The sequence below is a fragment of the Hemitrygon akajei genome, chromosome 22 (genome assembly GCF_048418815.1).
Source record: "Hemitrygon akajei chromosome 22, sHemAka1.3, whole genome shotgun sequence".
Lineage (NCBI taxonomy): Eukaryota > Metazoa > Chordata > Chondrichthyes > Myliobatiformes > Dasyatidae > Hemitrygon > Hemitrygon akajei.
Window position 1 is genome coordinate 15,324,146 of NC_133145.1, and position 13,659 is coordinate 15,337,804.

The window sequence follows — 13,659 nt, forward strand, 5'->3', positions numbered from 1 at the left end:
TTTCAGACTGCTGTAGCAAGAGGTTAAAGATACCGGTGAACACTCCAGCCATACGATCAGCACAGGTCTTTACTAGTCAAGCAGGTACTAAACTGCTTTCCATGGGTTCATCCTCCTGAAGGATGCTCTCATGTTGACCTCAGAGACTGAAATCACTGGGTCATTGGGAGCTGTGCTAGTTTTAATTACAGCTTCTTCCCCTCCACTATCAGATTTCTAAATGGTCCAGAACACCATCTCGCTATTCCTCTTTCACACTACATATCTAGTGACATTATTTATATGTTGCATTGTACTGCTGCCAAAAGAACAATATAATTCATGACATATGTCAGTGATGATAAACCTGATTCTGATTCTAAACCCACCCTATCCAATCTCTCCTTTTAACATCTCTTCTACACTCTACCTATTACTACCACATCTTTCCTGAAGTGTGATGCCCAGAACTGTACACAACAATCTAAGTGTGGTCTAATCAATATTTGTAGAACTTTAATTGGATATGAAACTGGAGCCATACTTGGGGTCAGAAAACCAAACCAGACCCTATATGGTTTTGACAGCAGCCATGTGCAGGAGATGGGTCTGAGTAGTCTTTATCCCATTCAATTTCTGAAAATTTCTTTTAGTTCCCCTGCCCTCTGACTACACCACATCAGAGGCCATATCTTTCATCGAATTAGGAATCCTGAGGCAGGCTGAGTGACAAGCAGACCCTACTAGCTTACTAAGATTGCAAGCTCTTGGGAGCCACGTTAACTCCTACCAGTTGGCCAAATCCAGGGAGCAAACTCCCTGGAGTGGTGCTGCTGGTAGATAAGTTGCTATCCAACGCCACTACCCAGGTTAAATCTTGACCTCGCAAAGCCTGAATGTTCTCCCTGTGACAGTGGGGTTTCCTCCGAGTGCTTACATCTTCCTCCCACATCCCAAAGACATGCTGGTCACCGGAGATTGCCTCTCACTGTAGTTGAGTGCTAAAATTGATGGGAATGTGGGAAGGATGGATTACAAGGGCAATTAGTAGGGAATGAGACCATGCTGTAGACCAACATAGGGTTTGGTGGTCCGAGCAGCCTGCTTCAATGTGACGAAGAAAAATAGGAATACACAGGGATAGGCAACTCTGGAGATTTTGCAACCCATCAAGGGAAGGATCACAAACTCGAGGAACATATAATCTTTACACCTTTGCAGAAAAAAGACATTTAAAAAGGGACTGCAATGAACAGATTGCAGAGTCGAGAGATAGAAACAGGCCCTTCAACCCATCAAGTCTAACCCCCCCCCAATTTACACTAATCCCACAATAATTGCAAATTTATATTTCACCACTGTCTCATCAAATCCCCACCCGTCTCCATCACTGACCTTGATACCAGGGAACATTTATGGCAACCAATTAACCTACCAGATGTGGAGCACAGCAATACAGTTCCATAGCCTAACACAAAACACCCAAGTGACAACCTCATTATAGAAACTCTTTTCTCCACTTTATATCCCTGGAGACCTAAGTACCAAGAGATGGATTCAGTATCAAGCATTTGCACTGTTATCTGGTGGCCCTTCTTCCATCAGCTTCGATCCCTCAGGCTCCAAACCAAGCTAACGTCTATTTGCCTTGAACAGAGCATCAATTAAATCCTGAAATCCAGGGTAAATGGGGGAAGTGAGACGAAGTTTTCCAAGAGCACTGACCTGATCGCCTGCTGATCACCTCGACAATAGATGGGGGGAAGTAGCCCACGCGGTCTGTTCCTTTCTGGCTGTCATGTATGTGGCCCTTCCAGCGCCCATCAGCATGCTGCTCCAGAACCTACCACAGAGAGAGAACAACAGACCATGTCACCAACCACAAGTGGCCAACTATATCAGGGCATTAAGCTTGCCTTGACTGTACAACAAAGTCTGAATTGAGTAAGTGCATGGCCACAGTACAGGAAATGTCTCATCACAGATTGCCTGTACCCAGGTACTGCCCAAGGTACAGGAGAAGTTCCTGTTCATCCCTCAGTGGAGATAGCGGTTTGCTCCAAATTAACACGTGGCTTTCATATCAGCTATTGTGTACCAAAGGATGCTAAATACTGGAGTATACACAGTGAGTCTGCTATTGCTTGTCATACACGCAGGGAACCTGCTTTTGCCTGTATCGATAGGGGACCTTTTATAGTCTGTAGTAGCGACAAGGAGTCTGTTTTTGCCTTTAGTACACACAGCGAACCTGTAATTGCCTGTATGAGACAGGGAGTGTGTCATTGCCAGTAGTATAGACAGGGAGCATGCTATTACCTGTACTATTTGACATTGAGCCTGCTATTGCCTGCAGTTGAGACAGGGAACCTGTTACTGCTTGTAGTATAGAAAAGGGACTACGGTTCACTGAATTACACAGAAGAGCAATTGTTAACCTTAACACGCACAGGTAGTTCAAAATTCCCTGTAATATAGACAGGGAGCATGCTATTCCTGGTACTCCATACTGAGAATCCTTTCATTCTCTGTAATATACACAAGGGTATTGTTCTGAATTATAATGCAGACAGCGGGCATGCTATCTGTGTAAGACATGCAGGTGACTTGAGGGGTAGCTGCACAGTGCCTCTGCTCCTTGCTTGGATCAGACTGCACAGGGCCACCCTGCTCTCCCCACCAGTCGACTGATGGTAGGTGTGTCCATTTACCTGAACAAGCAGGTACATGCACAACTATCTCATTGCTGTTCATCCGATCCCTGGGCTACTCACCGTGATGATGTCCCCAGCCCTGATGTTGAGCGAGGTGAGGTCGTGAACATTCCAACAATCCTTCAGGGCTCGGACCTGAAGGACTCCCGAGGCCTCTGTCGGAAGAGAAAAAGAGGTGGTGAGAAACGACATGGAAGTGTGAAACACCCGGCACTCTGGACAATCTGTGGCAGCAGTGACCTCTCCAGCTAGAGAGATGTGTTTGTCATCCTCTGCACTGCGATCCATTTGTCCAGGTGATACCTTTATAATCTTCTACAAAATGTGGATGAATTTCCCACTTCTACGTCTCAATCCCACAACACTCCTAACATCCCACTGTTCCAGAAATGTTTTCCCCACTGGACCTCCCAACATACACTGTCAGCAGTTCAGAGCTTCATCACAATAGCCTGCAACTCCTTCTCAATATCCTCCAACTCCATAAAATATTCCCAAAGCTCTGTCCTAATATTCCCAAAGCTCCACCCCAATATTCCCACAGATCCTTCCCAACTTCCCCACAGGTCGTTCTCAATGCTCAAAATTCAAAATCAATAAATTTATCATTAAGGTACATATTATGACACCATATGCTGTCCAAGTTGAGAGACGTTTTCTTGCACGTATACACAGTAAACCTAAGAAACACATCAGGTACCATGCATGGCCAGATGCTTTCCGTGGGTTCACCCTCCTGAAGGATGCTCTCACGTCAGCCTCAGGGACTAAAGTCACAGGCTAGTTGGGCACTGTGGGACTCTGTGAAGGTGCCTCCATACTTTAAATTTCAAAGTGAGCATAGAAGCTTTTGTGCTTGTCTTGGAGAAAAGCCTAGTTGTCAACTACATTGCTTGGTTTCCCTTTGAAGTCCTGCCACAGATGTCGAGTATTCTTCAATGATTCAAGTTTGGTCCGAAATTGTCACTTCACATGAGATGGCGTTCCAGAGATTGTACCTGGACTTCTTGTATCTTACTTGCTCACCAGACCTGAATGCCACCAATCTGGCCCTCAGTGCATTGTGGATCTTACAGTTCATCCAAGACTTCTGGTTGGGGGAGACTCCGAATAATTTTGTGGAGACCCTCTTCTCTATGACTGCAGAAGGCACTACCAAAGATTCATCCCATTGTACACACAGATTCATCTAAACACTCCCGCAGCTGTCCCAATATTCCCACAACTATGCTGCAATGCTCCCAAAGATCCATCCCAACATCCCACAGTGCCTTTTCCTTCTCCCTGAGAGTGTGCCTGACACATCCACACAGCCCCAATGCCTCCCTCTTTACCTCTCAGGAGGTGCTTGATCTCCTTGCTTGCCTGTGAGGTGGTGAACTGGTTGACGATGTCCAGGGCCGTCTGGCTGTAGGTGTTCCTGATGTTGACATCAATACCGGCCTGTACAGAGGAAGTGGTGTGGGAGAGCTGTGAGGTGGAGTCCAACATCATTACACCCACCCTTCCAATCCCCTCAACCATACCCCCCACACCACAGAACCAACAGAAGCCCTCTGGTCACCCCGCTGGCATTCATTTCTCTGCTTTCCATGCAGGGACCCAAATGGAAGCAAAGGACATGAAATGGTGGCAAGGACTGTGCCGCTGCCAATTGTTCATTTGTCAGTGACACACACTACAGGCCAGCAGTTGGTGAACAAGGCCCTGGTGCTTCACTGATTCCCTCCTCGTGTGCAGTTGCTGGCTGAGCTGTCCACCCCCTCAACCTTCACCACAGAAAGGCTGTGGGTCCAGTGGCACAGCTAACACAGCTGCTGCCTCCTGACACCAGAGACCAGGGTTCAATCCCAACCTTTGATGCTGTCTGTGTGGAGCTTGCAAGATCTTCCTGTGACTGCATGGTTTTCCCGTGTTACGAATGTGCCACAACTCTGAGGGGCCGAAGGGTACAAAGTAGCCCCCTCCTTTTCAAGAATCGCAAGATTGCTATTAATTCGGGTCTGGGACCCAGGAAATGAGAGAGACGTCCAGAATACACAGGGTTTGGAATGTATCCTGGCCTCAGCAAGGCGGAACCATTGATAACGGCTCTTGGAGACGGAATTGTGTATTGAGTACTGTACTATTCATTGAAGCCCTCAGGGGATGACCAGAGTGGGCTGGTTGAGGGATTGCATCATCCCAACCTGATTGACATCTGAGACCCCGTGAGTAAGGATAAAAGAGGGTCTGGGGAACAACCCCTTTAGACACACCAGGAGAAACGTATGAGACCGGTGGAGGCTTGTGTTTGTGTCCATCCTTGCCCGGATGACAAGTCCTCCACGGAACGGCCTCGCTAAAGGACGAATACGGATCAAGATCGGATAAAGGAAAGCCGGCAAGTTTCTGTTCTCAAAATCTCTCTCTCTCTCTCCAACAATTGAAAACCCAGCGGTCCCCAAAGGCTGAAGCCTGTATGAACTGAATGAACTGAGTGACTTTTACATTTACATCGGACAATACATTATCCCCTAGACAACGATAGAGCTTATTTCTTATTGATTATTATTATACCCGCACTTTTAGATTTAGTATTGACGACGTATATTATCTGTATGTTTGCATTGATATTATTTTTGTGTATTTTTATCAATAAATACTGTTAAAAATAGTACCATCAGACTTCAACGGACCTCTCTATCTTTGCTGGTAAGTGACCCAGTTACGGGGTTCGTAACACCTGGATGATCCAGTTCTTCCCTCATCCCAAAGTCACATGAGTAATTGGTGGCCACCTTAGATTGCCCCAAGGGTGCAGGTGAGTGGTGGAATCTGGGTGGAGTTGGTGGCATTGCAGGGAGAATAACCAAACTGCAGGCAGAGAGGCACCCACCCATGAGGGCCAGGAGAGGACATTGCTGGAAAATTACATTCCAGCTGCTGGCACTGTACAGACCATTCGGCCTAATGCAGAGACAAAATATTGTACATCCGGCAAATGGACAGAGAACACCAGGAATAGTGAGTCATAGAGAGAGAAACAAGAGTTAACCAGCAGGTCAATCGAACAATCAACAACCCAAAACACACACTTAGCCTCACTCTCTGCAGCAACATGCACAAAATGCTAGAGTCCTGCTGAAGGGGCTCGGCTCGTAAAGTTAACTGTTTATTTCCCTCCGTGGATGCTGCCTGACCTGCTGAGTTTCTCCAGCATTTTGTGTGTGTTGCTCCAGATTTCCAGCATCTGCTGAATCTCTTGTGCCTGGCTTGTTGAGTTTTGCATATTACTGACTCCCTTTACACCAGGAGTCTGAAGTGATATTGGATTGTCATCAGTCTGGGAATATGTGGGAAGTTCAGCTAAGAGGCATAAAAATCTGCTCAAGTTTTGTAAGTATTTTTTTTTAGTAAACTTCAGTATGAGACCATGCCCATTCCTGAGTAAAAGGTTAAGAATCCAGGTCAGACTGAGCACGGTTGAGCCGGGCCCATCCTGTGCTTTACCTGACTTAACCGCATGCACACTTACGTCAAGTAGCAATCGCACCACTTCAGTCTTGCCACACAAAGCAGCTTCGTGCAGCGCTGTCCCCGTCTTTGCCACTCTATTGGTGTCAATGCCGGCCTTGATTAACAATCTGGAATTCAGAAAAGAGTAGCAAAGATGAACTGGGTTGTCAGGGAATAACCCAGGAGGGGAGTGCAGCAATGGGGTGGAGGAGTGTGCAAGGGCACACTGTGGACAGGACGTGCAGAGGGGGCAAGATGGATACAGGGCTGAAGATGGAAAGTCTGCAATGGGAAAACATTAGGAGAGGGCAGGGTTTCACTTCCCAGAATGCAGGATATGTCAGAGATAGAAGATGGCTTGGAAGCCCACAAGACACAGCGATTGGGAACACAGTGAGGGAGGGGTAACGGGCCCCCACAAGCAAACAGGGCCCCGTTCAAGGTAGGGTAAAGGGGTGTCACAGTGAAGCAGGACAAAGTAAGTGTACAGTGAAAGCAGGCAAGGATATGTCCTCTCGAAAGAGCAGGTGCAACAGTTCTGCACACTGAGGTAGTATCTCAGGGGTGAAAAAGAGAATGAAATGGTTCCCTCATTAAAAGCATGCACAAGGGGGATCCCATGCATCTCCATACAGACAGGCCTTCCACCCACACCCCATACAGACAAGCCTCCCATCCACACCCCCAGACAGACAGGCTTCCCATCCACACATCCATACAGACAGGTCCCCCCCCCCACCCACTCACACAGCCAGGCCTCCAACCCTCCGTCCCACCCACTCACACACACCCACAGACAGGCCTCCAATCCTCCCTCCCACCCACTCACACACACAGACAGGCCTCCAACTCTCCCTCCTACCCACTCACACACAGATAGGCCTCCAATCACCCCACCCACTCACACACAGACAGACCTCCAATCATCCCACCCACTCTACCAGGCAGGCCTAAAACCCTCCCACCCACCCACTCACACACGCTCAGGCAGAGACAGGCAGGGATGAGTTGGGCCATCTTGCCCATTTCTTTGACTCTATGACTAGGCCATTCACCCCTCAAGCCTGTCCTATCATTAAATAAGATCACTCCTCTTTTCTGCTCCCTCCCAATACTCCTCAGCTTCTGCAGACTGATAGGTTTGAATACCCTCACTGACACAGGGCAGAGCTTAGGAGGACGATGCCACCTAACGGCGACTCCTTTGCTTACATCTTCGGAAACAGCTCTATTTCTATCTTTAATATCTCCATTTTTCCCTTTCAGGGTTCTTTTAAAGTCCCTGACCTGGAGTAACATGCTGACTTCAGTTCATTGCAGAAATAGGACTCGCTCTTGTGGTCTCACGACTGGTCGCTATTCGATATGCTGAAGATGCGGCCGAGAAGACTAGCACGGCTTCTGGGTTCTGGGTGGCTCTGGAGGTGGACAGACTTGAGGTTGGTGCTGCCACAGGAAACTGGTGTGTCGTGGGAGATAGAGGATCAAAAGCAGCCAGCTGGCTGCTGGTTGTGAGCCCAGAGACCTGAGTTCTTTGGGCACAGAGCTCGGAAGAAGTGACGCAATAAATTTTTAACACCATAAATCAGCAAGTTGTTTGTTATGTCTCCCCTCCTCGCTGTGAAATAGGGACACCTGTTTTTCCCTTGTTAGGGATAGATAGACCCTGTGGTATGTCGAATTGCCAGGTGAACAAATAGTCTTTGGGGTACTGTGTCTTTATTGATAAACGCTTGGGTGCTCGGTGGAAGGTGCCGTTGCTGGTGGGGGAGGAGGGATTGTTGCTTTGCTGCTGCTTACGCGTCGAGGGGGAGCTGGGGCACTAACATTTAACTGTCATTCATTCTGTGGGGCACTCCTCTGTTTTTGTGGATGTTTGCGAAGATAAAGAATTTCAGGATGTATATTGTATATATTTCTCTGACAGTAAATGTACCTTTTAAACCTAGAGAACTGAAATGGATTACACATCCCCCGGAAAGAAAGTGTCTTCTCATCTCCACCTGAAAGGTTGGGGGGGGGAGGGGGGTTTAGGGTTAACCTCTTCTTCAAAAACAAAGCCTCCAAAATCTAGATTCCTCACTCAGCATCGACCCTGCCGATCCCTTCAGAATTTGACACATAATAAATGAAATGTTCACTACAATCCTGACGGTAGAGGGGGTGCGATATACAATTTGGAGCTTGGAGCCTAAAACACAGAGATTCCTGTTTATACACCAGGGGTTGCTTTGCTCCAGTGAGATCCCACAACAGATCTTTTGGTGATATGACATCTGGTGACTGTGAATAGTGCAAGTTAATTAGCGCTCTCGGTTAAAAGAACACCTCAGTAAAGTCATGAGTGTCTCATCTCATTACAGTGTAATGACTAATGTTACAAGTCCCGTTAAAGCTGGTCTGAAGATGATGAAAACAAGAGTTCACTTGGCAGGCTTTAAAAGCCCACTGAGACAGATGGTTACACACCTCGAGGGTGGTTCATACTTTGCAATGATTTACCTATCGGCCTCCTCCGGGCTCTGATCCGTGTGGAGAGGGTACTGGAAATACAGTACTGCGATTCCCATTTCCAGCCATCCGGGAAATGATTACGTTAACTTTTGAACAGGACAGCTCTGGGTATCTAAGCACTGAAACGTCTGGCCAGACCTGAGCGAGGGTCCCATGGATGCACCACAGATGCCAGTCAGGCCATCAGATGGATGTGACAGAAGGAAGCCATCCCACCCCCACCCCTCTCACCACGCCCTACCACACCCTGCCTTCACCTCCCTGAGGCCGTATTCCCACATTTCCAGATGGCTGGTGTCTGCCCTTCCAGAACACAAAAACATCCTGGAAGCCCAAGGGATATGCTGACTAACACTGGTCCACCAGTTGGCATATAACCTGATCCTCTCACCTTGAGGTGCGGGACCTTGCTGTGTAAAAAAATGGCCACTGCATTTCCTACCCAGTGACCACAATTCAAATACTGCTTCACTGTGAAATCTTTTAAGAAGTCTCTGCTTGTGAAAGCTATGTATTCTTCAATACCATCAGCCACTACACTACTAACCCATTGAGGAAGCGACAGTAGCTGGACTATCAATCTTGAAGCAGGTTTAAATCCTTCCACTGAAGCTGGAAACTTTAAATTCAAGTCATTAAATAAATCTGGAGGCAAAGAGTGTCATAAATGGGTGCAACCACAAGATCCCCATAAAATTATTTCCAGATGAATTGATAAAAGCAAATCAAGTATTCCATGAAGTGAATTCCATGGCACTAGATCCAGACCCTGACACTAATCAATTCAACTCCCAGTCGTCAGGGCATTCCAATCAAACTGGCATCTAAATATAACCTGTAATCTGTCACCCCACCGTTCTGGAGAAAGTATTGTGTGTATCGGTCACGTTCCACAGTTTCACAAACACCACTGGAGATAAACAATACATCCCATGATCGACCTAAACACCAGACTAATTTGGAAAGGCCAGGTTTGGGCCAAAATGTGGCGACAGGGTCCGGAACCAGAGTGTATCAATACGATAGGGCTCAGGCCCTGGTGTGAAGGATGACCCAATGATTGGACGATTTACACACTGGGCCTGATAGACTGAAAAGGCAAAGTGTCAGGACCAGGGGCGAGGATCCAGCCGGTTCCGTTCTTTGCTCCACAACGTTTACTCGGCTCTGCACTTAACTGAGGCTGAGCCTGTGGCCTGCTCCGGCTGCTCCACGCCTTGTGCCTGTGGATTCACTTTCATTCTGAATGTCATTTGCTTACTTTTGTTGTTTGCACAATTTGTTTTTTCCCTCTCTGCACAATTGGTGTTTCACGGTCTTTTTTTAATGGAATCTTTTGGGTTTCTTTGTTTTGTGGCTGCCTGTAAGGAGTCAAATCTCAAGGCTGTATAATGTATACATACTTTGATAATAAATGTACTTTAAACTTTGAAATTTAAAGTTGTTTTCAAGTCTGGTTGGAGAACATAGAGATAAATACCACTGCTTTTCTGTATATACAACTATATAACTTTTTACATGCACCTGGGACCTCAGCTTAACACCCTATTCTAAGGCTACATCCACACCACGCTGGATAAATCCATAACCGAAGCTTTTTCTCTTCGTTTTTACCCTCCGCCCACACTAAAACGGCATTTTCGGCCCCTGAAAACGGAGCTTTTCAGAAACACTTTCCAGGGTGGGTTATTTTTGAAAACGCTGCTCGGGCAGATCAGTGTGGACGAGGTAACCGGAGAAATCTGAAAACGCTGTCAGACGGCTGCGTGCTATTTCATTGTTTTCTTGAACGCAACCTAACAATTTCAGAACAGACAGCAAAGAGACTGAAGCCAGAAGAATTAGAAATGTACTCACCAAATACTTTGACCCATAACTTACTGAATAAATAAGTATACTGTACTCACTTTGCCTTGTTTTCTGTCCTTGCTCGTATGGTGGTTTACCTATTTATGCAAGTACTTCTCTGACAATAGATGTGTAACAGCCTAATGTAACAATGTACGGAAATACAAGATAACACTGATGCAGACATGTTTTATACATTTAACAAGGTGCTTTATTAATGCAACAGAGTTAGTCAGTTTTTCAATGTTCATCGTCAGCCGGGTCAATCGGTCTGTGAACTCCGTCGGTTGCCACAGTACGCTCCAATATTTGGTTTTTTTAGTTCTAAGTTCTCCTGCGCGACAGCCAACAGCTGTCCGTCGTTTTAAGTTTTTCTAGTCTGTAACTACACAAACACGCACTTTTAAGGCGAGATTCGACACCAAACATGTCGCTTGTTTTCGGCAGGTGTATCCTGCGCAGGAGGAGGAGATTCGCCAAAATCTCCATTTCAGTGTGGATAGAGATATTTTCAAAAACACATAGTGTGGACGCCAATCATTTTTACGCGAAACCGGCGTTTTCAAAATTATCCGGTCTAGTGTGGATATAGCCTAAGGCAATACACCACTGCCTCAGGCAAGAGCATTTCTCAATGAGATTATAACCCATTGGATCCAAGGGGAGTGGAAAAGCGACAGGAAGCAAAAGGGAAAGATTGACTGGTGCTTTTATAACCAGGACTGTTTACAATAGGGTTTGATGGGCTCAGTACCTTTGGTTTTGGTTGTAATTACAGACCTAAATATAGAAGGTGTGATAAAGAGATCTGCAGATGGCAGCAAGTACTGGTTATGTAGTTGACAATGAGTAAGATGTAGAATGCAAGAGCTTTGAACAGGATGTTAATGGTTTGGTCAGTCGGGTATAAAAATGATAAAGAAAATTCAATCTAAAGCAGTGAGAGGAGAAGCTTCTGGAGAAGTTTAACTTTCAAAGGAATATACAATCTATAGGAGGACCTCTGTTGAGCTTGTGGCTCAGACAGTTGTTTTTTTAAGTTTGTAGGGATGGTTTTGGGGACACGGGGAGGTAGGGCTCAGGTTAGGGTTTGTGGGTAAGGATCGGCAGGTGGGAGTTTGAGGTCAGGTTGGCATCTAAGCCCCTACTCTGCACTCAAAGGCTAGCAACATGGAGAACAAGGACATCCGGAATCTAGGCATCCACTCTGTGCTTGGAGGCCAGCGATAAGGACATGTGACAAAGGACACCCGGAGTCTAGGCTTCCAGTCTGTGCTCAGTCAGTCATGGTGACTGGCGATGAAGGGCACCCCGAATCTCGGCTTCTGCTCCTTCCATGGTCGAAGGCCGCAATGTTGTCAGGTAACGAACATCTGGAGTCTACGCCTCTGCTCCTCACTCAAACAGCAATGTAGACGTGTATCAAAGGACACCTATGAATGTTGGGCTGTTCCAGGTCAGTGGTGGCAGCACAAGGCACAAGGGCTGGTAAGTTAGCAAGTCTGGAGTTCCCGTCATCGGCTAGAACGCAGTCAACACTGAAGATTGAAGGCTATAGACCGAAACCTGCAGCTCTGTCCTGGGGCTGGAGGGCTGTCAATGACTGTGGGTGGATGGGAGTAAGGAAAGAGGCCTGGTTTGTTGCTTGTTCTCTTCTGTATTGTTCAGCTGAGCATTGTGGGCCTGCTATGTTGGCCCCAGAATGTGTGGCAACACTTGTGGGCTGTCCCCAGCACATCCTTACGTGGGTTGGTGGTTAACACAAACGCCGCATTTCAAATGACGTTTCCATGTATGTGTGGTAAATAAATCTGAATTGAATGAAATACCAAGGAACCAGAGGACTGTAGTAAGTGGCATTAATGTAGATGGAGATCTGATGGTCTAGCATGAGCATGTTGGGCTGAACAGCCGGTGTCTGTGCTGAATGATTCGATGAATCTAGAAGAAACGATCCCCAATACCTGGCAAGAGACCAGGCTTTTCGAAAGCCACAGGATGCATGAAACGAGGCTGACTAGAATTAGAAAGGGCTGACAGTAAATCTACTTATAATTTAATGGGTTGTCTGGGAAACTAGAACTGTCCTGTCTGACTGCTGGGGAAAGATCAGTGGCTGCTGCTCAAACACTCACATAAAATGGACAATAGCAGATGTTGACAGCGAGGGCAGGCCCTGCACCTTCTGCATCCAACTCCCCCACCCCCGTGAGGGAAAAGCTAATGTCCAGTCAAGGGATCAAGTGTAACTGTGGATTTCATCCAAGGGATTCAGAGCTCTGTTCTGACACACTGACCATAAATCAATGGCATCATGAGTGTACTGAATGGACTAGCTGGTGTTTTGACAGCAGAAAATAAGGTTGACACAGCCTGATTAGTTACATGCAAACAGGTGCACAAGATCATTGTTCTACATCTAGTATTTGATGGATTAGTGTAGCAGGAACTGTGCCTGCACTGGGAGTACAGAGCAATCAGCCATACAGTAATCCAGCACAAGAACAGGCCCATTGGCCCGACTCAGCCATACTAACCAAGATGTCCTCCTAACATTTTCCAGTCCATATTCCTCTAAATCTCTCCTATCCATGTAGCTGCTCAAAAGTCTTTTAAATGTTGTTTCTGAAGCTGCCTTAGCTTCCTCTGGCAGTTCATTCCATACACCACCACCCTCTGTGAGAAGAGATGACTCCCTTGTGTCCCCTCTCACTTAAACCCAATTTCAGACTCTACACCGGGAAAAAGACTGTACACTCATTCTGCCTGTGCCTCTCATGATTATATACAGTGTAGCAGAACCTTTAAAATGCACCTTATCTGAGCAGACTACCCCATCTGCTTTCAGTGGTCTGACCTTGGAACTTGCAGACAAACCTTGCTTGGAACTGTGCTGAGCTAAGATCAAATTATTAAATACAGGCAGTTTTTAAATCTTGCTGTGAGAATAATACATTTTTAAAATACAGTGGTTACTAACTTAACTGGATTGAGCTTTTGGACTCAATGATTTCATTTCCACCTCTCAGTTAGGAAGTCGAAGGTTCAATACTCACTTCCGACAGATACCTGCCCAGAAGTCCCTTCATCAGTGATAGATCCATGT

The 13,659-nt window shown here is 46.5% G+C and overlaps 1 protein-coding gene across 5 annotated transcripts in view; it reads right to left on the minus strand.

Moving 5' to 3' along the window:
- The window catches only part of LOC140714992 (caskin-2-like), a 287,748-nt gene that overhangs the window by 53,059 nt on the left and 221,030 nt on the right, over window positions 1-13,659 (minus strand). For all 5 annotated transcript variants that reach the window (XM_073026734.1, XM_073026735.1, XM_073026736.1 and 2 more), the window contains 4 exons: window positions 6,211-6,319; window positions 4,028-4,136; window positions 2,754-2,848; window positions 1,705-1,822 (listed from right to left, as the gene is read on the minus strand). In XM_073026734.1, coding sequence (XP_072882835.1) covers window positions 1,705-1,822; window positions 2,754-2,848; window positions 4,028-4,136; window positions 6,211-6,319 — 431 coding nt within the window. The remainder of the gene's footprint in view (window positions 1-1,704; window positions 1,823-2,753; window positions 2,849-4,027; window positions 4,137-6,210; window positions 6,320-13,659) is intronic.